Source organism: Rattus norvegicus, chromosome 18 (assembly GCF_021556685.1).
Source record: "Rattus norvegicus strain SHRSP/BbbUtx chromosome 18, alternate assembly SHRSP_T2T, whole genome shotgun sequence".
Classification (NCBI taxonomy): domain Eukaryota; kingdom Metazoa; phylum Chordata; class Mammalia; order Rodentia; family Muridae; genus Rattus; species Rattus norvegicus.
In genome coordinates, this window is record NC_141551.1 from 29,761,662 (window position 1) to 29,784,371 (window position 22,710).

General features: G+C 50.2%; 16 protein-coding genes across 16 annotated transcripts in view; all 16 read left to right on the forward strand.

The window, feature by feature from the left end:
- Positions 1 to 22,519, forward strand: part of Pcdhga1 (protocadherin gamma subfamily A, 1) — a 180,417-nt gene extending 157,898 nt beyond the window's left edge. Inside the window, exons 2-4 of the mRNA NM_001037140.1 lie at positions 7,220 to 7,278; positions 15,807 to 15,895; positions 20,541 to 22,519. Of these exons, the coding sequence (NP_001032217.1) occupies positions 7,220 to 7,278; positions 15,807 to 15,895; positions 20,541 to 20,767 (375 nt within the window). The 3' untranslated portion in view covers positions 20,768 to 22,519. The remainder of the gene's footprint in view (positions 1 to 7,219; positions 7,279 to 15,806; positions 15,896 to 20,540) is intronic.
- The window catches only part of Pcdhga2 (protocadherin gamma subfamily A, 2), a 173,867-nt gene extending 151,348 nt beyond the window's left edge, over positions 1 to 22,519 (forward strand). Inside the window, exons 2-4 of the mRNA NM_001037139.1 lie at positions 7,220 to 7,278; positions 15,807 to 15,895; positions 20,541 to 22,519. Of these exons, the coding sequence (NP_001032216.1) occupies positions 7,220 to 7,278; positions 15,807 to 15,895; positions 20,541 to 20,767 (375 nt within the window). The 3' untranslated portion in view covers positions 20,768 to 22,519. The remainder of the gene's footprint in view (positions 1 to 7,219; positions 7,279 to 15,806; positions 15,896 to 20,540) is intronic.
- Pcdhga3 (protocadherin gamma subfamily A, 3) overlaps positions 1 to 22,519 on the forward strand; it is a 168,673-nt gene extending 146,154 nt beyond the window's left edge. The window contains exons 2-4 of the mRNA NM_001037154.1: positions 7,220 to 7,278; positions 15,807 to 15,895; positions 20,541 to 22,519. Of these exons, the coding sequence (NP_001032231.1) occupies positions 7,220 to 7,278; positions 15,807 to 15,895; positions 20,541 to 20,767 (375 nt within the window). The 3' untranslated portion in view covers positions 20,768 to 22,519. The remainder of the gene's footprint in view (positions 1 to 7,219; positions 7,279 to 15,806; positions 15,896 to 20,540) is intronic.
- The window catches only part of Pcdhga4 (protocadherin gamma subfamily A, 4), a 157,625-nt gene extending 135,106 nt beyond the window's left edge, over positions 1 to 22,519 (forward strand). The window contains exons 2-4 of the mRNA NM_001432426.1: positions 7,220 to 7,278; positions 15,807 to 15,895; positions 20,541 to 22,519. Of these exons, the coding sequence (NP_001419355.1) occupies positions 7,220 to 7,278; positions 15,807 to 15,895; positions 20,541 to 20,767 (375 nt within the window). The 3' untranslated portion in view covers positions 20,768 to 22,519. The remainder of the gene's footprint in view (positions 1 to 7,219; positions 7,279 to 15,806; positions 15,896 to 20,540) is intronic.
- Pcdhgb2 (protocadherin gamma subfamily B, 2) overlaps positions 1 to 22,519 on the forward strand; it is a 152,644-nt gene extending 130,125 nt beyond the window's left edge. The window contains exons 2-4 of the mRNA NM_001432487.1: positions 7,220 to 7,278; positions 15,807 to 15,895; positions 20,541 to 22,519. Of these exons, the coding sequence (NP_001419416.1) occupies positions 7,220 to 7,278; positions 15,807 to 15,895; positions 20,541 to 20,767 (375 nt within the window). The 3' untranslated portion in view covers positions 20,768 to 22,519. The remainder of the gene's footprint in view (positions 1 to 7,219; positions 7,279 to 15,806; positions 15,896 to 20,540) is intronic.
- Positions 1 to 22,519, forward strand: part of Pcdhga5 (protocadherin gamma subfamily A, 5) — a 148,112-nt gene extending 125,593 nt beyond the window's left edge. Inside the window, exons 2-4 of the mRNA NM_001037137.1 lie at positions 7,220 to 7,278; positions 15,807 to 15,895; positions 20,541 to 22,519. Of these exons, the coding sequence (NP_001032214.1) occupies positions 7,220 to 7,278; positions 15,807 to 15,895; positions 20,541 to 20,767 (375 nt within the window). The 3' untranslated portion in view covers positions 20,768 to 22,519. The remainder of the gene's footprint in view (positions 1 to 7,219; positions 7,279 to 15,806; positions 15,896 to 20,540) is intronic.
- The window catches only part of Pcdhga7 (protocadherin gamma subfamily A, 7), a 124,834-nt gene extending 102,315 nt beyond the window's left edge, over positions 1 to 22,519 (forward strand). The window contains 3 exon segments of the mRNA NM_001014773.1: positions 7,220 to 7,278; positions 15,807 to 15,895; positions 20,541 to 22,519. Coding sequence (NP_001014773.1) covers positions 7,220 to 7,278; positions 15,807 to 15,895; positions 20,541 to 20,767 — 375 coding nt within the window. The 3' untranslated portion in view covers positions 20,768 to 22,519.
- Positions 1 to 22,519, forward strand: part of Pcdhga8 (protocadherin gamma subfamily A, 8) — a 113,967-nt gene extending 91,448 nt beyond the window's left edge. The window contains 3 exon segments of the mRNA NM_001037156.1: positions 7,220 to 7,278; positions 15,807 to 15,895; positions 20,541 to 22,519. Of these exon segments, the coding sequence (NP_001032233.1) occupies positions 7,220 to 7,278; positions 15,807 to 15,895; positions 20,541 to 20,767 (375 nt within the window). The 3' untranslated portion in view covers positions 20,768 to 22,519.
- Positions 1 to 22,519, forward strand: part of Pcdhga9 (protocadherin gamma subfamily A, 9) — a 103,269-nt gene extending 80,750 nt beyond the window's left edge. Inside the window, 3 exon segments of the mRNA NM_001037158.1 lie at positions 7,220 to 7,278; positions 15,807 to 15,895; positions 20,541 to 22,519. Of these exon segments, the coding sequence (NP_001032235.1) occupies positions 7,220 to 7,278; positions 15,807 to 15,895; positions 20,541 to 20,767 (375 nt within the window). The 3' untranslated portion in view covers positions 20,768 to 22,519.
- Positions 1 to 22,519, forward strand: part of Pcdhga10 (protocadherin gamma subfamily A, 10) — a 93,374-nt gene extending 70,855 nt beyond the window's left edge. The window contains 3 exon segments of the mRNA NM_001037135.1: positions 7,220 to 7,278; positions 15,807 to 15,895; positions 20,541 to 22,519. Of these exon segments, the coding sequence (NP_001032212.1) occupies positions 7,220 to 7,278; positions 15,807 to 15,895; positions 20,541 to 20,767 (375 nt within the window). The 3' untranslated portion in view covers positions 20,768 to 22,519.
- Pcdhga11 (protocadherin gamma subfamily A, 11) overlaps positions 1 to 22,519 on the forward strand; it is an 84,711-nt gene extending 62,192 nt beyond the window's left edge. The window contains 3 exon segments of the mRNA NM_001037153.1: positions 7,220 to 7,278; positions 15,807 to 15,895; positions 20,541 to 22,519. Coding sequence (NP_001032230.1) covers positions 7,220 to 7,278; positions 15,807 to 15,895; positions 20,541 to 20,767 — 375 coding nt within the window. The 3' untranslated portion in view covers positions 20,768 to 22,519.
- The window catches only part of Pcdhgb8 (protocadherin gamma subfamily B, 8), a 79,500-nt gene extending 56,981 nt beyond the window's left edge, over positions 1 to 22,519 (forward strand). Inside the window, 3 exon segments of the mRNA NM_001037159.1 lie at positions 7,220 to 7,278; positions 15,807 to 15,895; positions 20,541 to 22,519. Coding sequence (NP_001032236.1) covers positions 7,220 to 7,278; positions 15,807 to 15,895; positions 20,541 to 20,767 — 375 coding nt within the window. The 3' untranslated portion in view covers positions 20,768 to 22,519.
- The window catches only part of Pcdhga12 (protocadherin gamma subfamily A, 12), a 75,179-nt gene extending 52,660 nt beyond the window's left edge, over positions 1 to 22,519 (forward strand). The window contains 3 exon segments of the mRNA NM_001037337.1: positions 7,220 to 7,278; positions 15,807 to 15,895; positions 20,541 to 22,519. Coding sequence (NP_001032414.1) covers positions 7,220 to 7,278; positions 15,807 to 15,895; positions 20,541 to 20,767 — 375 coding nt within the window. The 3' untranslated portion in view covers positions 20,768 to 22,519.
- Pcdhgc3 (protocadherin gamma subfamily C, 3) overlaps positions 1 to 22,519 on the forward strand; it is a 34,862-nt gene extending 12,343 nt beyond the window's left edge. Inside the window, exons 2-4 of the mRNA NM_053943.1 lie at positions 7,220 to 7,278; positions 15,807 to 15,895; positions 20,541 to 22,519. Coding sequence (NP_446395.1) covers positions 7,220 to 7,278; positions 15,807 to 15,895; positions 20,541 to 20,767 — 375 coding nt within the window. The 3' untranslated portion in view covers positions 20,768 to 22,519. The remainder of the gene's footprint in view (positions 1 to 7,219; positions 7,279 to 15,806; positions 15,896 to 20,540) is intronic.
- Pcdhgb7 (protocadherin gamma subfamily B, 7) overlaps positions 1 to 22,522 on the forward strand; it is an 88,937-nt gene extending 66,415 nt beyond the window's left edge. The window contains 3 exon segments of the mRNA NM_001012215.1: positions 7,220 to 7,278; positions 15,807 to 15,895; positions 20,541 to 22,522. Coding sequence (NP_001012215.1) covers positions 7,220 to 7,278; positions 15,807 to 15,895; positions 20,541 to 20,767 — 375 coding nt within the window. The 3' untranslated portion in view covers positions 20,768 to 22,522.
- Pcdhgc5 (protocadherin gamma subfamily C, 5) lies at positions 1,828 to 20,990 on the forward strand. The gene is given in 4 exon segments (NM_001164288.1): positions 1,828 to 4,368; positions 7,220 to 7,278; positions 15,807 to 15,895; positions 20,541 to 20,990. Coding segments are annotated over 4 exon segments (2,835 nt in total). The 5' UTR covers positions 1,828 to 1,908; the 3' UTR covers positions 20,768 to 20,990.
- Positions 22,523 to 22,710: the final 188 nt, after the last annotated feature.

The window sequence follows — 22,710 nt, forward strand, 5'->3', positions numbered from 1 at the left end:
ACCAGATCTCGGAGGAGGGAGGGGCTTCCTCCTTCCAATGGGATCCTCCGAATCCAGCTAGGGTCAGAAGATCCTATCAAGTTTGTTGACGTGGGAGGCCATTCTCATGGCTGTACACCGCTGGCTTCTGCGCCCACTCGGAGTGATAGCTTCATGATGGTGAAGTCACCCAGCGCACCTATGGCAGGGGAGCCTGTGCGCCCAAGCTGTCCACCCTCTGATCTTCTCTATGGGCTTGAGGTGAGACCTTGGCAGGCTCAGCCAGTGCCTGAGGGTTATTGTGAGCCAGTCATATGGCTGGGCCAAGTGCCAGAGGGTACTGACCCCCCTGTAAGAGCCCATAGGGAGGCTACCATTTGTGTACGTAATAACCATCTCATAAATGCTGTGCTCTACAAGTGGTTTCTGAATTGACTGGTGATTAGAACTTGGGGATGAGTAAAGCCCGTAGACTAGAAGTCAGCAGGGGTTAGGGGGGAGTGATGTCCTTATTTGAGAGTAAGAAATAAAAGTAACTGGTTATCAAGAACCAAGCTGTGGAAGCATGACAATGGAATATGGGGGCATCAGTCAATCAAAGCTATCTTACACAAGTGTGGGTTGGGCCAGGACATCACCTAAAACCAGGAATGCCTCCCCTGTTCTTTCTGAATGGGGGAGGGGGGCTGTGCTCTGGAGAAAGTTGGCTCTGGATTGCCGTCTTCAACTGGTTTGATGGTAGACTACAAATCTTTTGCCCCATGTTGGCTGGTGTTCTCTAGACCAGTGTGAAGGGAACTGTTTATTCGTCAGAAAAGGAAAGAGCCAATGGAGTTGAGAGGTGCACATCAAAGAGGGGGCAGAGACCTTCCCCTGGGACTCCCGGTGTTACCACTGGGAGGTGAACTGGATGCAGTTATCAGGGAGCAGCAAGCATCTCTTACCTTTTGAGGAAAGCCATAGATGGTCACTCAGTGTCAGAAAATTGATTGACAGAGAATTCACAGAGACAGACATTCTGGGAATCTTTTATTTATTCTACTCACATTTACATCCCATTATCAGCCCCTACCCCTACCCCCACCCCACCCCCGTGAATTCTGGGAATCTTTAGGGAGAGTTTTGGACTCAGTGAAACTATAAAACCTAAAGGCCATTGTGGCCTCTGGTCCCTCCAGAGTAGCCAAGATCTGCCCTAAAAATGGTCCCTTTCCTGTGAGCTATGCAAGTTAAGTCCTGTAACTGTCAGCTGACTTTGCTGGAGAGCTGGGCGAGACTTTAGAAGGTCCTGACAAGGCTTTAGTAGTATTTGGTAGGATCTGAGGTTTGGGAGTGTGGGAAGGAAAATGCCCTGTGGGCTTTGCATCTCCACAAGGACGCATTTTTGTTGGTTCAAGCAAAAAAGCGGCTAAAGTCACGCAGGAAGTTGCTGGGACAGAACACTAAGGAGTTTTGTACCATTTTAATCCTCCCCGTTGAGCACCATCTGAGCCATCAAACTTCCACTGCCAAAGGGGGCTGAATCACCTGCAGCCCAAATGAGTGGGGAGGCTTCTGTGACACAGATTTTCCAGCGACTGTTCCCAAGGTTTCCAGGACCGGGGAGACTTCATAATTGGTTGAGAGCAGACAGACTTTTTGGCCAATCAAACTTAGAGCTGAGGTGGGGGATCTGCTCTTCCTGCCTGCCTCTCCTCCTCCAGCTCCCTAGCACCACTTACATTTAACTCCCCTCCCCCGCCCACCCCCGCCAGTTGGTGACTAAGAAAGGCTGCAGGCAGGCAAACCTCAGAGCAGTTTTTTTTTTTTTTTTTTTTTAAAGAGGCTGGAAGGAGACATAGGAGACTTCAGCTTCTGCATTCCAAGCTCTGGGTTTTTACCTTGGAGACAGGACTGCACAGTTGCTCTCCAAGAAGGGACTTCTGGGTCATGGGGCCTATGGCATCACCACAGGTCACTGGTAAACGGCAAGTGCTGTATATGTTGTCCTTGTGCTGCTGTGGCTGGGTGTCTGGGCAGCTTCGTTATTCAGTGGTGGAGGAATCAGAGCCGGGGACTTTGGTGGGGAACGTTGCTCAAGATCTGGGCTTAAAGGTGGCAGATCTGTTGAGTCGCAGGCTGAGACTGGGCTCTGAGGAGAACGGGCGCTATTTTTCCCTGAGCTTGATGAGTGGAGCTTTGGCAGTGAATCTAAAAATTGACCGAGAGAGCCTGTGTGGAGCCAGCACGAGCTGCCTGCTGCCTGTACAGGTGGTAACCGAACACCCCCTGGAGCTCACCCGGGTAGAGGTAGAGATCCTAGATCTCAACGACAACTCTCCTAGCTTTGCCACTCCTGAGCGAGAGATGCGCATCTCAGAATCAGCGGCACCTGGAGCCAGGTTCCCACTGGACAGTGCCCAAGACCCAGACGTGGGCACCAATACTGTGAGCTTTTATACTCTAAGCCCCAGCAGTCACTTCTCTCTGAATGTGAAGACCCTAAAAGATGGGAAGCTCTTCCCAGAGCTAGTGCTAGAGCAGCAGCTAGACCGGGAAGCCCAGGCAAGGCATCAGCTGGTACTCACTGCTGTGGATGGGGGAACCCCAGCCCGCTCAGGGACCAGCCTTATCTCTGTCATTGTGCTGGACATCAATGATAATGCCCCAACCTTCCAGTCCTCAGTTCTACGTGTGGGACTCCCAGAGAACACACCCCCGGGGACCCTGCTGCTCCGTCTCAATGCCACTGATCCAGACGAGGGCACCAATGGCCAACTAGACTACTCTTTCGGAGACCATACATCTGAAGCAGTGAAGAATCTCTTTGGCCTGGATCCTAACACTGGAGCAATCCACGTGTTGGGTCCGGTAGATTTTGAGGAATCAAATTTCTATGAAATTCATGCAAGAGCTCGAGACCAGGGACAGCCAGCCATGGAGGGCCACTGTGTAATCCAGGTGGATGTAGGGGATGCTAACGACAATCCCCCTGAGGTGCTGCTGGCATCTTTGGTCAACCCTGTCCTAGAGAGCACACCCGTGGGCACAGTTGTGGGGTTGTTTAATGTGCGGGACCGAGACTCAGGTAGAAATGGTGAGGTGATCCTGGAGACAACTCCAAACCTGCCATTTCAGATCAAGCCTTCCGAGAACCATTACTCACTGCTCACCAGCCAGCCTTTGGACCGAGAGGTCACATCCCATTACACCATCGACCTGCTGGCCAGTGATGCTGGATCACCTCCCCTGCATACACATCTCACCATCAGGCTGAACATTTCAGATGTTAATGACAACGCACCCCATTTCACCCAACAGCTCTACACTGCTTATATCCCAGAAAACCGGCCACCAGGCTCTCTCCTCTGTACTGTGGCTGCCTCTGATCCAGATGAGGGGGATAATGCCCGCCTCACCTATTCTATTGTGGGAAGTCAAATTCAGGGAGCCCCAGCCTCCTCCTTCGTGTATGTCAACCCCGAAGATGGACGAGTCTTTGCCCAGCGGACCTTTGACTATGAATTACTGCAGATGCTGCAGATTGTGGTGGGGGTCCGAGATTCCGGCTCTCCCCGACTGTATGCTAACACATCTCTCCATGTGTTTGTCCTTGATCAGAACGATAACGCCCCAACTGTACTGCACCCACGATCTGGCAGGGAGTTCTCAGCCCCTCAGCGTCTCCCCCGATCTGCTCCTCCTGGTTCTCTGGTCACCAAGGTGACAGCTGTGGATGCTGATGCTGGTCACAATGCATGGCTCTCTTACTCTCTATTACCTCAGTCCACAGCCCCTGGACTGTTCCTCGTATCTACACACACTGGTGAGGTGCGCACAGCCCGGGCCTTATTGGAGGACGACTCTGATACCCAACAGGTGGTGGTCCTGGTGAGGGACAATGGTGACCCTTCACTATCCTCCACAGCAACAGTATTGCTGGTTCTGGAGGACGAGGATGCAGAGGAAATGCCCAAATCCAGCGACTTCCTCACACACCCTCCCGAGCGGTCAGACCTCACCCTTTATCTTATTGTGGCGCTGGCAGCTGTCAGTCTCTTATCCCTAGTTACCTTCACTTTCATGTCAGCTAAGTGTCTGCGGAGGCATGAAGATAGGGACCGGGGTGGGGGCCAGTGCTGCAGGGGCCAGGACTCGCCCTCCAGGGAGTTCTATAAACAGTCCAGTCCCAACCTTCAGGTCAGCTCAGATGGCACTCTAAAGTACATGGAGGTGACCCTGCGGCCCACAGATTCTCAGAGCCATTGCTACAGGACGTGCTTTTCTCCAGCCTCCGATGGCAGTGACTTCACTTTCCTCAGGCCCCTCAGCGTTCAGCAGCCCTCAGCCTTGGCGCTGGAGCCCGAGGCCTTGCGTTCCCGGTCTAGTACGCTGCGGGAGCGGAGCCAGGTGAGGGCTGGGAGCCGCCATGCGACCCCTGGGGGGCGCGATGGAGAAGCTGCCTGGTCTGCCTAAGGGGCTGTGCTCTTGACTCTCTCTCTCTTTCTCTCTCTCTCTCTTTCTTTGTACCAAGCTGGCACATCTACTGGATATATTTGAAAGTGTACAATCAGAGTGGTTGACGCAAAGATGGGGTTCTGAGTATGGGGGTGGGGGCGATGTTTATGGGCGAGTGGTGGTATATAGAAAGGGTGGCGCCCCGCATCACTGCGGGTGATTTCCACAGTGATCTGGCAGATGCTGGGGGTCCTGCGTGGAGACCGCCACAGACCCACGCTGCAAACCTGGGCGTTGGCTCCAGTGCGAGCTTCCACTCTTGAGGCTTGCTCCCTACTCTCACGACGACCCGTCCTTAACTTCAATTCTGCTTGCTCCAGCTCCAGCCAACCACAGATGTTTGTCTAGGGCTTGTCTACTATGAGTATCTTAGGTGCTGGTCACGCCCACGCGCTGTCCCTCCCCCACGTACCCCCTGGGCCACCCCAGAAAGTTGTCCGGGTTGGCTGAGACCCAGTGAGGTTCCTAGGCCTCCCCAACCCGCCCATAACTCCCCGATGGACAGGGTTACATGGTCTTGAACTGGGTTGGTTTCCAGAAATTCAGGAGTGACGCTGGCCTTCTAGGCCCGGGACAAGCAGAATCTGCTAGTTCCGGGTCTAGCTGGCCTAGAGCTCTATACCTAGTCGCTCACTCTCAGTGCCTGCACCCCTCTTATAAGGAAGGGTCTTGGTTGGCCCCAGTGTAAACAGCGACCCTGTCCTCCCCCTGAAAGTAGGGGCCTGGAGAACCCCTACTACGGGGATTCAAAAGTAGGCTTTTAGTTCCGTTAAGAATGTGCTAAAAGATCTAGGGTCAGGATTTGGGGAGAATGCTCAGAGTATCTAAGACTTGGCAAATCTTCCCTCCTCCAACAGATGAGAAAACCACAGCTTCTGCCAGATGCCAGAGGTAGCCCTCATGGGCAAGGAAACTGAAATGGAAAAAAACAAAAGTACAAACTTTGAAGCTGTGATTCTGTCAGTTTATGCTCCACCCTGCCTCTGCTGTATGGGGTTTATATTTTGGAACATATACAACTACTTCTGTTAGTTCATTGAAAGAGCCCTACTACACATCTCCTTCAAAAGCCAGCAACACTCTGCAGAGGCAGGCGGATCTCTGAATTCAAGGCAAGCCTGGTCTACTTAGTGAGTTCCAGGACAGCCTACACAGACCCTGTCTAAAAAAAAAAAAAAAAATTAAATTAAAAAATTAAAAAAAAATAAAACCACCACAACAAAAACAAAGCAGAGAGAACAAACCAACCAAACCAAAGAGCGGGGACACATCCTTTGCTTCTCCCACCACTGTTTCTGGATAGTCACCAGCCTGCTAGAGGTTACTTCCACAGAGGTCAAGCAACTTGCTCAAGTTTAGAATAAATGGTGAGGGTTTAACCCTGGTGTGTGCTTTGAACAGCTTGGCAGATGAACATCTGCTGGGATGAGACAGGGTGGGGGGTAGAGGCTTTCCTCAATAAGACCTCAAATATGGAAGAAAAGTCTTTGGGGGGCTCTCCTTTCCCTGCAGCACTCACTGAACAAGCTTGTCCCCTTCCCCCTCTCCCCTTCTCATATGGGTGTAAAGTTTCAGCCCCACTTCCTGTCAGATCACCATCCTGCATCTTCATGTACGTTCAACTGTCAATGGGTACAGTGGCTGAGGGTCTCCACTCTGCCCTGGAATGGTGATCATGGCACTCGACCCACCAGGAATTCTTGGTTTCTGGATTCCGCCCACATCACTGTCACTCCTGAACCTCAGTGTGACTCATTGGCAAGTCCTGGGTCTTCCTTCTCCCCAGAGTAATCTAAGATGCTCACACTCTCTCCTCCTGGGAACCTGTGTGAGAATTAATTACCAGCACATCCCAGAACCTGGTGAAGTCATGGCAGTAGAAGAATGTGTGGTGGGACACATCTCCTGGAAGGAACCTGCAGAAGTTAGAAATTAAGCGGTGGCTGGCCCAGCCCTGTGAATTGAGCTGTTTGGGAGAGGGCTACAGTTGAGCTGGCTCTGGTTGGAGCCTGTAGAATGTGGTCCCACTGGATTCCATCCCAGCCATTTTCTCTGCCTTGGACAGAGAGCTGCCTTGTTCCCATCTCCTTAGTCACAGGCCATTGTGAGGCATGAAGTTCTGGGGGTGAGAGGCATCCCGGAGCTTGGATGCCCTATAAAGGCCCAGGCTGGCATGACTCCTAAATTAATAATGTATTTAGCTGTGGGAAGAGGTCTTTGAGATCGAGGGCCCGGTGGAGGTGTTCCTCTGAATGTGTGAGTGCACAACTTGGCACAAAAAGGGTTACCCAGAGCAGCAGCCATCTTGCTGCAGCTGATGCTTTGTTCCCAGCTGAGGAGCTGAATGGTTCTAGCTTGACTGGTGGGATTTTAAAAGCCTCCCTGCCACTCGGTGTGTGTGGGTGGGGGCGGGGGGGGCACTTTTCCCAGTTCCACCAAAAACAAACAAACCAAAAAAACATTTTGGGTACTTGAATTTTGGCTCAGAAGTTCTGAGTCTGGGACAGGAAAAAGGGATCCATTTCTTCAGCAAAGAAATCTGCGCTCGTTCACTGTGATCAAATGAAATATTTTGTTAATCTCTGGGTTGGTTCTCCCTACCCCCACCTTTGGAGACATGTGTACCCTCCCCCACCTTATCCGTTTTCCGCCACTAACCATTCCCTGCCCCCATTCCCAGGGGCTCTGGAAACACCTAGCTGCTGTTGGGTACTAAGCCTCAATCTCTCTGTTTCCTCCACAGCAAGCCCCGCCCAACACTGACTGGCGTTTCTCTCAAGCCCAGAGACCCGGCACGAGCGGGTAGGTGACTGACTCCCCATCCCACCCTCTTCTCTGCGGCATTTTCTCAGTGATGACGTGGGAGAAGATGAGGAAAGGGCTCGGCATTTTCAACAAATGGCTTCTTTAGCCGTTTCATGATTTCAGGAGGCTTTTGTGTTCTGGGGGCTGCTAATACAAATCCCAGAAAGAGAAGATGCCCGCTCCAGCTATTTTGGAAGCGAGATTCACCCACGCACCCTCTTCCTTCTCCCAGCCGCACGCACATTTTCTGATCTCCTGAAGGCTCTGTGGGACTTCAAGGATGGTCAGGGGTGGGGGTGGGGTGAGGAGGACTTTTGTATCTGTCGGTTGTTTACATTCCCCTCCAGTCGAGCTGGGCTTTAGCCTGACCTGTGACTTGAGTAGAGGAAATGGGGCCAGAGAAAAACAGGCTGTCTCCAGTGAGAACCTTGTGTGAACCATGGAGGAAAATGGAGGAGGGGGAGAGGAAGAGGGAGAGACAAAGAGAGAGAGAGAGGGGGAGAGGGAGGGAAGGAGGAAGGGAGGGAGGGAGGGGGAGAGGGAGGGAAGGAGGAAGGGAGGGAGGGAGGGAGGGAGGGAGAGAGAGAGAGAGAGAGAGAGAGAGAGAGAGAGAGAGAGAGAGAGAGAGAGAGAGAGAGAGAGAAGCTCAGCTCTGGGAAAAGGAAACCACAAACTGGAGATGGCATTGCTTATAAAATGATACATTCTCACTCCAACACAAGAAATAGAAAGTTTCCCTTAAGGAGAAGCAAGAGAGGTCTCTCTCACCCTGCTTCTCCTAGCTGTCGTCTTACTCCACACACTGCCCTGTCTACCTGCTGGATTTAGTCTGCACCTCCTTTCTCCAGCTTGTGTGTCCCCTAACCCTTCTCATCTCTGCATTCTCCCCGAAGTTCCCATCTTAGTTTGCAGTCTCTGCCTCCCCCTCTCTCCACCCCTCACACCCGAGTCTTTTTGCCCCATCTGTACGCACTTCTGTACTAAGCCTGCCCTGCCAAGGTGTTCAATAAAAGTAGAAGGCATGAAGATATTTGACTCTCCCTAATGCCAGGCTGTCCCCCCACCCCCTTCTCTGTCTCTGTCCCTTTACTTGTCCTCTTTGTTGTCTCCCAGCCCAGTCATTTCCTGTGTCACTGTGGTCTTCTCTCCATGCTCTATCCTCCTCTCTCCCTCTCTTTCTGCTTCTCTTTCTGTTCTCTTTTTGTGTCGTTCTCCATGTCTATCAGCTTTTCATTCAGAATCTCTCTCTCTCTCTCTCTCTCTCTCTCTCTCTCTCTCTCTCTCTCTCACACACACACACACACACACACACACACACACACACACACACACACAATCCCCGTCTGTCTCATTTATTGGCACTTGTAGGCAAGCCAGCACCCCAGTGCCTCCGCCTCCTGCCCCTCACACATAGACCCTTTGATGGCTACTCTCCACCACTCACCCTCCCATCCTGACTGGCCCAGCTGTTCATTTCAATCAAGAATAAATTCCTGCTGAGACAAGAACCCCCTGTGGGGCTGGGAAGGAGGATGGACTTCGGCAGAAAGACCTTCAGTTGGTCTGAGGGGCGTGGGATAGGATCTGGGCCAGCTTAACAAGGCAGAAGCTAGAAACTGGGAAGTCTAGGGAGGGGAGTAAGGCCTGGGCTTGCTCCCTTTCTGTGTTTGCCCAGATGCTAAGATGGTGAGTTTTGGGAGTCCCACTCTGCTTTCTCCTCACCAACCAAACCCTAGCTACAAGAACCCAGAAGCCTTGAGTACAGGCAGATTCCAGTTCCTGGACATGTGTCTTAGGCATGCGCAGGCTGGCCCATAGCATCAGGAATGTGAAGCACTTCCTAGAGGGCCCCTAAAAGGCAGCCAAAGAGACTGGGGCTGCTGTTGCCCCTGCTTTGACCCCAACTGCTTCCTTTTTCCTTGCTGACTTTGCCAGCCTTCTGTAGGTCGGTCTTGTATTCATTCATTCAGTGAGTTTTTACAGAGTATCTACTGTGAGCCAGGCACTGCACTAACATGTCTGTAAGAACCAGTAAGCAGGGGCTGGGGATTTAGCTCAGTGGTAGAGCGCTTGCCTAGCAAGGGCAAGGCCCTGGGTTCAGTCCCCAGCTCTGGGGGGGGGGGGGGGGAGAACCAGTAAGCAGACACCACCATCCCCAAACCCTGAAGTTTCCAGGTCAGCAGAGGAAGCAACAACAGGACAGTAAATCACATTATACAAACAAGTAACCCCCTGAAAAAAACTCCAAAAAAATCTGGTGAGAAACCATAGTTCTCTGCAGAAGAGTGGAGTGGGGAGAGGAGATTAAGGAGTGCTTCCTGGAAGGGGATAGTGGAGCTGCAGCAGCTTTGAGACACGAAGCAACTGTGTTCCTTCTACCCTGGCCAGCCAAGACCCTGGCCCTGAAGCAACAGTGATTGCTAGTCTTGGAAGCCCCAGCAGTTGTTCTCATATGCACCCTGGGAGCCTCCTTCCCTTGCTGCCTGTCCCTTCTTATCACTGAGAGGCTTTGCTGGCCTGGAATCCATACTGGAGCTCTGGGGGAGATATCAGGTTCAGGAGATCTCCCCTCCACAGCTGTGGGTGACTCAGCCCCACAGTGGCCAAGATGAAGCAAACATCAGTGTGTAATCCAGAGGTGCCAGATTCCCCTTTCATTTATTTAGCCTTCAGTGAGGCCCTTCTCCGGCCCATACATCATGGGATAGAGGTGGTCTCCAATCTCAAGGAGTTGGCAGTGTGTTGAGTGTTGACCTAGTCAGAGAACAGAAAGAGATCAGAAGGCAGTAAGGCAGGTGAAATCTGGAGGAGTACAAGTCAACCACCAGAAGACAAGGAACAGCATTCCAGATGCAGGAAGAACCTATGAACAGGCTCTGTGGCCTCTCACAATAAACAGAAGGACAGGGAGTTTTCTCTTGGCTGCCATTTTGATGAGCACACTGGAGAGAGGCAGATGAAGAAAGGCAATTTCTCTTTCTCAGGGTAATACTGGTTACTACCCCCCACTGATGCTCTGCCCACCCTTTGGCTCACTGTCTGCTAGCCTCTCTGTCCAGCCACATCAGGGTTAGAGCAGGGACAGTGTTGGGGTCTTCAGTAACCCAGGGTGAGTTCAAGGCAAGGGTAGGTCACAGTACCCAAACCAAAGGGAAAGAACCACAGTCCAGAGTCCTTGCTGGTAGTGAGTTTCTCCCTCCCACACTGTTTTTTCTTAGGCCATCCATCTGGCTTCTGATTCCAACAACTGTTCCAAGCCTCAAGCCCAGCAAGCTATTTCTCTCTCTCAGGCCATAACCTGGGCTCTATCCTGCTCTGCAGCTGTTCCCAGAGTCTCTGGTACCACCTTATCCTTTGTGGTTCCTGGGTTATTCTTCTCCAACCTAGGTGACCTTCTATTCCTGCTCTGAGACATTATTCCTGCCCCCTCCCTCCTTCCCTCTCCCCCCTCCTTCAGATTGGGCAGTTGTTCGAAAACAAATAGGAGCCCCCACCCCCACCCCAGAATAGTGCATTCTTGGAGTTCACAGGCTTAGAGTGCTCACTGTTCTTTTAGAGACCAGAGTTTGGTTCCCAGCACATTGTGTTTCTCAAACAGGAGAGATAGAAAAAAGAGAAAGTCTCCCTTGATCTAGAAAGAACTAGACTTAGATATAGATTTTGATTTAGAAAAGATGGACATATATGAAAACAGACAGGAAGCTGAAGCCCCAGCTCACTCTCCTGTCTTATGCCATTGCGATCCCTGCCCTTGTACCCCTTGGATCATTCCCAAGCAAATCCAAAGCATTACGTAATTTCATCTGGGATTGCCCTGCCCCTTTATTGGGTATGCTAATGAATATCTTTAGTCACAGCACTCTGGAGGCCGATGCAGGTAGATCTCCGTAGGTTTGAAGTCAGCCCGGCCTACAGAGTAAGTGAGTTCTAGGATAGCCAGGCCTACATAGAAACCCCGACTGAAATACATATACATATATATATATACATATGTATATGTATATATATACATACATACATATATATTCTTTTTTAAAATATGCATTTTGCATTTGGTTCAATATCTCCTAAGTCTCTTAATCCTTTTTAGTACAAATGTTCCTTTTCCACCATTTTTGTCTTTTGGTTGCAATTTTTTCATTGAGTAATTAACATACTCATTATGTATCTTTCTAAGCATTTTTATTTCTATAGTCAAACAGCATGCATAAGCTTCTTTTTTGAAAAGTGTGGCAAACTTGTTCACAATAGTACCTTTTTTTTTTTTTAATAGAAATCGAGGTCATCCATCTTTCCAGTATTATTGTAGCCTATTTTTTTCTCCTTTATAACATGTCAAATGAATTCCCCCATGTCAGTAAAAACTCTTCAAAAGCCATTTAAATGTTGCATAATGGCATCTCATATGGATAGATACGTTTATTTTTAGGTGCCAATAGATTCTTGCTTTGCTAACCAAATACGCATGCATACACATTTTAACACGATTAAGTACCAGCTGTTGTCAGTGTGGCTTTTCCAGGTTTCTCACTTAACATAACATAGACTATTCTGTAGAATCCCAACCATAGGCTGCTGCTCTTCTCTGACCTCCACACCCAGGGTTAGCCAGAATATGTGGGTACTTGGACAGCAAGCACCTTTATGCTTGCTTTTGTCTTCAAATCTTGGAAGAGCCCCCTTGAATCTGCTGCTGGGCTCCAGGGATGCCTGGTTGAAGCCAAGTTCCTCTGTGTGAGATCATCAAGGGCTTTAGGGTCATGTCAGGTCAGATGCAGTTGCAATCGTACCACTCAACTAGCTGTGTGTGACTTTGAGAAGGCCTCCAAGGCCTGCCTTCCTCTGCTGGAAACGAGAGGTGATCCTAATCCCTCTCGACCCAGTGGCTCCAGTCCTTAGAACCCCTCCTGTTTGGCCTCTAGCACTGTCCAGCCCTCATGGTTCCAGGCTACCCTTGCATTTACCTTTATTTCCTGGCAGCACTGCCCACTGCCCGGGCACCCTCCTGACCTGAGTGGTCTCCATCCGTGCTCTCCTGCACCTTCATGAGCTCAGTCACACTAGACTGGGGGTTGTTCCTTTGGTTTTCATAAAGACACTCGTCTGAATTTCTGTCCTCTGAGGGGTGGGGGGATCCCTCCATCCTTGTACACAGGGCAAAGAGTAAATGTCACATGGTTGAATCTCACCATGGCAACCTTGCCTCTGAGTATCTCAGGAGCGCTCCAGAATTCTGAGGGAGGAGGAGGCCAAAATGTTTAGTGTTCACTCTGCTTTCCCAACCAATTCTCCACACACATCCCAAACCTCCAGTTCCTGACGCCAGGCCTCTCCCCTGCCTTGAGAGCTGTTTTCCGTGCCCCTTCTCTCCTTGGTGACTTGGTTTTGTTTTATATTTTCCAGACAGGGTTTCTCTGTGTAGCTTTGACTGTCCTGGAACTTTTCTGTAGCCTCAAACTTAGAGATCCGCCTGCCTCTGGGACTGTAGCATTAGAGTGCCACCACCACCTGGCTTGGTGACTCGCTTTTAACCTTTCAGGGTTTTATCTTAAAATGTCTAAAATGTATTGAAAAGTGAAAAGACTAGTGTGCTGAAGTATGCATGTTGAATGTTTTATTTAAACAAACAAACCTAGATTCACTATTCACTTACACACACAGATTCTATCCTTCGAGAACCATGGGAAAGCACTACAGGTATCAGAACATGTGATACAATGCACACCTTCTAGGACTCCTATAAAATCACAAATGATCACATTTGAGGAATTTAATATTAATATAGTAATACACAGTCCACTACCAGACCATCTCAGATGTCCTCAGTGTGTCCTTTTAATCTGTTCTTTTAAATTTAATCTTAATTTTAAAATTAAATTCAGAATTTGATCAAGGAGCAGGAATTGCATTTGGTTGCCATGTCTCTGCCCTCTGCTTTAATCAGAACGGTTTCCCTGATTTTTTTTTTTTTTTAGAAAAATGAAATAGATATTTTTAAAGCATCCAGGCCAGTAGTCTTTTAAATGCTCACGGTCTGGGTTTGTTGATTCTTTTGGCTAAATTCAACATAACTCAGCAGTCTTGGTAGGAACAATACATAGTTGGTATTTGGGGTTTCCCAGGGACCACATCACTGGCACTCACTGCCAGTGTGTCCTGTCCCCAGCATTTGACACCTATTTGTCCTGTTATCAGAACTGTTGTTTGCTCACTTGGTAAAAGTTTTGAGAGAGGCTCTCTGTGTGGCCCAGGCTGGCCTCTAAGTGTGGGGCTCAACGGATTACCCCACCTCAGCCTCCGTGGCACTGGTACTATAGCTGTCTGTTACAGTGTCCATCCCTATAAAGCTTACAAATAAAAGTACCTATTTATCTTCTACTAGGCTGGACATGGAACCCCACGCCTCCTGCGCGCTAGACAAGCAGTCTACCATCAAGCTGGTTCTTGCTTTTTGAGACTTTCTATATAACGCAGGCTGGCCTGAAAGTCACACTCTTCTTCCCTTAGCCTCCAGACTGCTAGATTACACAAGTGCACAAATGCACACGTGCGCACGCACACATGCTCTCTTCCACTCTTCAGGGTCTGCCCTGAAACCAAATTCTTTTTACTTCATGAGGACCTAATTCTCTCCCTTGAGCTCTTCTTCGCCTTAGCAACTTTTATTTATTTATTTGTTTGTTTGTTTGTTTGAGGCAAGTTTATCTCTACGAATCTCAGATTGATCTGAGACTCTCCAATGTCTTCCTGCCTCAGCCTCCCAAGTGCTAGGATTATAGACATGCACCACCAGGCCCAGCCAGGCAGCTACTGTTTACTGGAGGAACATCTCTGTGTCAGACTGTGCTAGTGTATGGCAGGCTGTGTGTGGAGTGGTTGAGTGTGTGTGTGTGTGTGGAGTGGTGTGTGTGTGTGCATGTGTGGAATGGTGTGTGGTGTGTGGAGTGGTGTGTGTGTGTGTGCATGTGTGGAGTGGTGTGTGTGTGTGTGTGTGTGTGTCTGTGTGTGTGTGTGTGTGGAGTGGTATGTGTGTGCATGTGTGGAGTGGTGTGTGGTGTGGTGTGTGGAGTGGTGTGTGTGTGTGTGCATGTGTGGAGTGGTGTGTGTGTGTGTGTCTGTGTGTGTGTGTGTGTGTGTGTGGAGTGGTGTGTGTGTGTGCATGTGTGGAGTGGTGTGTGTGTGTGTGCATGTGTGGAGTGGTGTGTGTGTGTGTGTGTCTGTGTGTGTGTGTGTGTGGAGTGGTATGTGTGTGCATGTGTGGAGTGGTGTGTGGTGTGGTGTGTGGAGTGGTGTGTGTGTGTGTGCATGTGTGGAGTGGTGTGTGTGTGTGTGTCTGTGTGTGTGTGTGTGTGTGGAGTGGTGTGTGTGTGTGCATGTGTGGAGTGGTGTGTGTGTGTGTGTGTGTGTGTGTGTGTGTGGTTTCTTCCCTCACCCCGCAAACTAGAGCAATTTGATTCTTGAAAAGCCACATGATGACTAGGTATGGTTTTATATACCTATAATCCCAGTATTCACAAAGCTGAGGCAGGAGAATTACTGTGAATTTGAGGCCCACCTGGGTTATATGAGTTGGAGGCCAGTTTGGCTTACAGAGTGAGATTGTCACAAAAGCAAAGAAAAACAGAGACGGACAGAAACAAGGAGAAAGGAGGAAGACACAAAGGGAAATTGGCACCATGGGAAAAACCCACATTGAGCATAGTTACAATTCCATAGAACTCTTAATAAATTAAAAACACGAGTCACTTCATGTTTTCAATGCGTAATAGTGCTTCGAAGTGACCTACTGAGGCTCAGGTGCTCAGGTTTCCTGCTGAGACCCTGGTCCACACATCACAGAAGTCAGTGTAATGAAGGAGCGGATGCAACGATGGAGGGCTCAGTCCAGCCCTAGTAAATTTGAGAATCCCCTGGGCACAACTTATTTACATTGCTAGAACAAAAGCTGTGCTTTGGCATTCTGGGCATCAACAGGAGAGGGCCCGAGACAGAAGTTACTGGGAATCTGTTTGATGAAAGACTGGGAGTGGGCAGGATATGAAGCAGGGTGGACAGTTTGATGGGACTATATAGACTTTATACTGAGGACTTAGGAAAACACTGAGCAAGTCTGAGCCTGGGTTAACTGCTGTGGCGTTACCTGGGGCTTCTGAGTCACCTGACTCTTTCTCTCTCATTTCTGGCCATTCCTCTAGTTATGAGACATTCTCTCAAATTGTCTTCTTTTACTGTCCTGAGATGTTCTGATGTCTCAGGCTGTAACAGTAGCTCACATCCTATCATGAAGGACAGAGGGATGGTATTCATTTAATGCATCTGAGACAGCATAAAGCCGGCTGGCCTGGAGAATGGGCAGATTGGGGTCTGGCGTCGAAGGGTTATATAAACTCCACCTACTCCATCAGGAGCAGGTCTTAGGCATGGGGTAGAGATAAAAGATAAAGATGGTTTTGGGAACCCCGGGAAGAACCCCAGAAGAGGCTGGGAGAGAATGAGTGGAGCTGACCTTGTCACTGTCTCCACAGATCCCAAAATGGGGATGAAACCGGCACCTGGCCCAACAACCAGTTCGATACAGAGATGCTGCAAGCCATGATCTTGGCCTCTGCCAGTGGTAAGTGGTACCTATGGGTGTGATAGGGTGGGAATCTGAGGGAGGGGTGCTGCCATCATAGCTATAGCTATGGATGAAGTATAAGTCTGTGTGGCTTCTCTGGAAGACCAGGTGATCGCCAGTGACATAGCTTCATCTTGACAGACAACAAAGGGGTGGAGAGGCCCTGAAAGGCCAGAGCAGAGTGATCAGGTGGTCCACTGAGGATGTGGGGTGGTAGTGGTTGCAAATCTCACTGTGAGCTGGGTACAGAGGCACACGCCTATAACCTCCGTATTCTGTCTGCCAAGGCAGGAGTTTGAGATCAGTCTGGGTTACAAAGCAAGACCCTCTCTCAAGACCAAAACAAATAAGTATGACCCTAGAAAGGGCCAGCACATGCGCATCACACACCACAGCCTCACACCAGGACTGCACTTGTCCCACGAGGCTTAGAAAGAACCACAGCCATAGCAGGGGCATCAGCATCGACTGTGCCAGTCTTGTGCCAGTGGCTGTACTACAGCAAGAGTCACAGAGGATGCTCTGCAGGGCAAGTATAACACTTGCTAACACTCAAGAGTATAGGCTTTGGAAGCAGGCCAGCCTGGGTTCAAATCCTTGGGGGCATAGCCTTTGCTGTCCTGGAACCCACTCTGTAGACCAGGCTGGCCTTGAACTCTGAGATTTGCCTGCCTCTGCCTCCTGAGTGCTGGGATTAAAGGTGGTGCCACCACTGCCCAGCACTGTTTGACCATCAAATATAAGGTCCTCAGCATAGTGTTAGCAGAGCGTGATTACAGGATGGTGCTGTAATTGACTAATCATTAACCTTATGGACCTGTAGGGATAAAAGAGAAAGACAGAAGCATTTTTCTTTCTTTTGAGACGGGGCTCATGAAGCCAGGCTGGCCTCCAACTCTGTGTGCATGTGAGGATGACCTTGAACTTCTGATCCTCCTGAACCCCCCACCTCCTGAACGCTGACAGCATAGTTGTGTGGTACCCCCCAAGGCCTTGTGCACGGTGGGCAAGCACAACCCAGAGTCATAATCTAACTTCTACTACACCTATGAAGGAGCCCCAGTGAAACTCATCCCTTTGTATTCTCATCCAAATAATTAAACCAAAATAGACTGAATTATAAGAAAAAGAATCTCACACCTGTAGAAGGACTAACTTCTGGCCCAGGAGACAAGTCTGTGGGAAACTTAAAGAAACTTAAGCCCTACTGGGCCTCACACAACAATGCTTAGCTTTGCTCTTGAGAGTAGCTAGGGGACCAGTAGGTAGAAAGCCCAGCCAGGAGAAGCATCCCTTTAACCTGAGCAGGATGTGTGCTAACCAAACTTTAGGACTTTGTTTTAACCAAGCCTCTCTAACCTCTGAGCATGCTCTGTGGGGAGCACCTGTGAAATACCACTTACCTGGGGCTTCCCAGGTCATTTCTTACCTGCCTCCCAGGTCAACCTCACTCCCAGGGCCATTTCTTCCGTCCTCAGTCTCCTTTAGATCTAGCCTGTTCCCTCTTTGCTGACTGGACCTGGAAGCTAATTCCTCCTATGGGTCCCCCACACCCCACCCCTGAGCATTATTCTTCCTATGGCTCCCAGTGAAATATAATCTCACTGAATGATGAGTATATGCTTTTTGTTTGTTTTTGAGATAGGGTTTCTCTACGTAGCCGTGGATGTCCTAGAACTCACTCTGGAGACCAACCGCTTCAGTGCTGGGAGTAAAGGCGTGTGTCACTACCGCTTGGCTATATACAGTTTTAGTATAAATCCTTCTTAAATTGTTTACACGAGGCAAACTATATTAAAAAAATTCTTATCTACCCCAAATTCAGAGGTAGCTGAAATCCATGTATTTTTATTTGATATGATTTAGTAATCTTACCCTTGATGTCGGTGAGACTGAATGAGGCCTAGCCTACAGCTGACCAAAGGGCAGAGGATGGGGACATGATAGGAGCTGTCAGCTCTTGGGGACAGGGCTGAGATCCCTGAGAGGCCAGCTGCATGCACTGGGCCTGGGGACATGCCAGGTTCAGCTCTTGAGGGAAGTAAACAGGTCTCTTTAGCTGTTGTGGCCTTGAGCCCTAAGGCCAGAAAGCAGTCTTTTCAGCCCAAATCCAGATGCTAAAAACAGACATGGAAACAGTATTTATGGCCTAAAACCTTCCCAGAAGGTCTCTCTGGAGTAGTGCCATGGCCTCATGCACGCTCCCTGTAAGGGCTCCACCCCTCCAGCCCACACAGGACCTGACCCAAGGCCCTAGCCTTGGGCTCTGGGGAGAACAGACTCCAGAACTGAGGTGGCAGGGTCAGGCCCAGCTCTCACTTTCACACCTACTTCCAAACCCCAGAGCCTGAGAGGCTCCTGGAGCCCAGCCCAGCCAGCCTAGAGAGGAGAGAAGGGAGGGACCCTTTCGAGAGCTCTTAAATAAACACTTGGGGGAGGTGCACCCAAAAGCAGGCTGCGGTCTGCAGCTGTGCCAGTTTTGGGCTCACTTCCTTGGCTAACTCTGGTTATTGTTATTGTGGGGTCTTTGTCTGACTTGGACTGGCAGTATTAAGGGGACCAGGGGAAGGTGGTAATGAGTTTAGAGCTGGAGAGAGGCCAGCAACCCTTCCTCCAGTGGAAAAGATGATGTCTCTTTGCATTTCTAAGTATGTTTTTCCCTGAGACTGGTGAAACCCTTGGACCTTGCCTAGGCCAAGTCTTGGGGGTTAGGATATAATCGGAAAAGCCACTGGAGTCTCTGAACCAGCGGAGCTGACAGGGCAGCACACCAGTGTCCGTTCTTCATCTTCAATTTCTCTCCCTCCTGATTTCCTCAAGTTCTTTCCCACCAAGTGGCCATTTTGAATGATTCTCGGAGATCTTGGGTGGATGTAGGATGTGGGTGGGCCTGCCTTCTTGCCATTCAGTGAAGCACTTCCGGTCTTTTTGCTCAGTCTCCTTTCTCAGTTCCTCCACATTCTTTCCTAATTGAGTGCTTGGGGGCAGAAGCAGTTCTATACCCCCCCCCCCACACACTCTTCTCAATCCCCTAAATCACTTTGGAATCCTGTCTCTTTGAAACTAGATCTGGGCCCTTCCCCCTTCCATACCCAGGCTGGAGGGGAAGGGTGGGCCATGGAGGGCTGGTACCTCCTGGAGTTAATTAGGGAGATGTCAACAAATGAAAGGGGTGGGAGGGGTGGGCAGCTGTTCCCTCCTACCAGGCCTGTTGCCCGAAGGCCTTCTGCTTCAGGACTTTGGGGGACTGGATCTAGAGGGTTGTGAGAACCCAGGTTGCCAAGGTGGAGAGACCCTGGCACATCTCGGCACATCTCGGCACATCTCGGCACATCTCTGCTCTTCCCATCTCTTGCTTTCCCTTCATGCCCAAACTGGAAATATTTCCTGTCTCTATTTCTCAATCCCTGGTTGATGTCCCAGAATTACTCAACCTCTCCAGCTTTAGTCCACCTCTCTATTAGCTCCAAGGTCGAGGGTGGAGGCACAGCCTAGGGGAAAAACTGCTCCAGCTTTTGGCTAGGATGGGCAAGGCCTTCAACTCTCTCTGTGTCAGAGGGTTTCAGAGCCTCTGGCTGGGAATCTGGAAGTCAAACTCCTACCTCCCTCCTCACCACCAGCTCCGTTCAGAAGGAATACAGTGGACTGGAGGACAAGGGTGGCTATGAGGGGGCAGCAGGTTAGGCGTTTACTGAGCATGTGTCAAGTGCCAGGGCACAGTGTGTCTCCTTTAATCCTCACAGAACCCTCCATTGGATTATTTCTGTGCTTCAGCTGCTCAGGTGGACTCTGGTCATCTGGGTCTCATTCCCATACAGCCAAGGAACCTGTTTTTAAGCAAGTATGCCACTCTGAGTTCCTCCAGCAATGGCTGACACATTTAATCCCAGAACAAGCAGGCGGATCTCTGAGTTTGAAGTCAGCCTGGTCTACAGAGCAAGTTCCATGACAGCCAGGGCTACACAGAGCAACCCTGTCTCGAAAAACCAAAACGAACCAAATCACCCCCCAACAAACAACAAGAAAATCCAAGAAGAACCAAACCAAACCAACCAACAAGCCAAGGGCTGGGCTGGATATGTAGCTCAGCTGGGGAAGTGTGTGCAATGGCATGAGTCCAATTCCCAGTTCCACACAGAGACGTGTACATGAATGGAAGGGCACTCCAGCATACAAATTAATGGCGGCAGAGCAGCTGAGCGCATGGGCCGTGCCAAGCCTTGGTTGGGGGAAGATAATGCACAAATCATGGTCTAGTGTGGAAGGCAGGGACAGGTATCAAAGCCTTAGAGAAACGCTAGTTAGCACAATTGAGTACCTGCCCCACAGCAAGCACTAGTCTGGGCACTTCAGAAGCATTTTCTCTTTTATAATTCTTACCCAAAATGGATGCTTTCTGACTTACCTTCATTTTATGGAAGTGAAGGTATTTAGAAAGCAGATGGATGGTACTGGGAGGCTGGGTAGACTTGCTGAGGATCTTAGGTCACTCTTGACTTCTCCCCCTAGCTCCTTTGTGCACAGAGACAGACAGCCTTGGTGACCACTGTATTCCCAGTGGTTGGGCCCAGTCACTCACTAACTGCAGTGTAAGGAAGTCACTGACCCCATCTGACCATCCACTCCTCTTCTGTCTCCGCAGAAGCCGCTGATGGGAGCTCCACTCTGGGAGGGGGCACTGGCACTATGGGTTTGAGCGCTCGATATGGACCCCAGTTTACCCTGCAGCACGTGCCTGACTACCGCCAGAACGTGTACATCCCTGGCAGCAATGCCACACTGACCAACGCAGCTGGCAAACGAGATGGCAAGGCTCCGGCAGGCGGCAATGGCAACAAGAAGAAGTCGGGCAAGAAAGAGAAGAAGTAATATGGAGGCCAGGCCTTGAGCCACAGGGCAGCCTCCCTCCCCAGCCAGTCCAGCTTGTCCTTACTTGTACCCAGGCCTCAGAATTTCAGGGCTCACCCCAGGATTCTGGTAGGAGCCACAGCCAGGCCATGCTCCCCGTTGGGAAACAGAAACAAGTGCCCAAGCCAACACCCCCTCTTTGTACCCTAGGGGGGTTGAATATGCAAAGAGAGTTCTGCTGGGACCCCCTATCCAATCAGTGATTGTACCCACATAGGTAGCAGGGTTAGTGTGGATACACACACACACACACACACACACACACACACACACACAAACACCATGCCACACTCCCCTAGTTACAGCTGAACTCCCCATCTTCCAACCCAGTCAGGCTCATTCATCTCCAGCCTCCCTCTCCCCACCCCACCCTTTCAGTCAACACCCTCTCTTTGAGCCAGGTAGTTGGGCTGTTGGGGTGACAGGTGAGCTAAGGGGGCTCCTAGTTCTGAACAGGTGGGAGAGTATTACAATCCTTTGGCCTCTCCTTCAGTTCAGCTGTCCCCCAAAGCATGGTTTGGTACCAGTCTTCTCATTTCCTCCTAGAGCCTGAGACCAATGCTTAAGTTTTGGGGAACAGTCACCATGCCCCTGGTACTGATGATGCTTGCTGGATTTTTGGGAAGGCATTTTGCTACTAAGCCTCTTTTCAATGCCTGGGGACTACCAGTCTTCTGTTCTCCATTGTTTGATGTTCCCACTGCATGCTGTGACTTCCTACTCCTCAAAGAAGAGACTCCTTTGCATGTCTGGAGACAGTAGGGGGTGGTAAACTAAAGGGAAGCTGAGTGTATACTGCTGGGAGTGGGGGCAGTGGACAAAACAGCCTGTTAATAGGGTCTTGCAAGGGGCTCTGTACGTACCCAGGGTACTGGCTCAATCCTCAAATTCTAGCCATAGACAAACATCAGGCCAGACCCCTCCCTCCTGGTTCAGCCTGGGCAGCTTGGGCTGAGCCACCAGGACCAATGGATTTAAGCTGACATTTCAGTCCAAGAAGACTTCTAAGTGAGTTTAAGACCAGAGAGGAAAGAGGGGCCTCTGTGGGTGCTGGGTACTCCAGAGGTGCCCTTGGTGGGAGGGTCAGTGGTCCTAGCAGGAAGGGAGCCCAGCAAGGTCATTCTTGGACCCTGGGTCTAGTCCGGTAGCTAGAACAAGGGACCAAGTGGCTATAAAGTCTCAGCCAATGATGAGGCTTTTCCCCTGGGCCTCTGGGCCCCTGTATTCCTCAAGCCCCTGGCCTCCACCTTACCAGGTGCCATTTCTCAGAAGGCCACTGCCCAGGCCCCCAGGCCGCCCCCTCGTGGCCACAGACCGGTTAAAGCCCCCCAGTGCCTCCTTGTGCATAGAACTTCCTCTGCCCGAGCCCTTACAGTAGTGTAGAAGCCCCCTTCCTCCTCCCGCTGGTGTAGAATAGCCAATAGTATAGTGTGGTGTGCTTTTACGTGATGGCGAGTGGGCAGCGGGCGGTGGGCTGTGCGCAGCCGTCTGTCCTTTGAATCTCAATCTGCCTGCGCGGCCAGTGCTGTGTTTTGTGCTGTGTCCACACGCTGCGGCGACCCCTCCCTGTACTGACTTCTCTATAAAAGCTTCTCTTCGCATAGTCACGTAGCTCCTGCCCATCCCCCTTCCGATATCTCTCGCAAGTTTTATACTCTAATATTTATATGGCTTTTTTCTTCGAAAATTAAAAATAAAAAATGGTTTCTTCTGAAAGTCTGACCGCGTCTGTTTAAGAAATGGAACACAGAACATGTGGGTGGAGTCGAGGGGTTTGTCTTAAATAATAGAATCGAAGGGTCATGTTTGTGTCTCGGTTTTTTGTCTCGATCTATTTTTGAATGGCGTGTGCTTGTGCAGTGCGCATCTGACTGTCCAATATGGAATGCACGTTTCCGATTCCC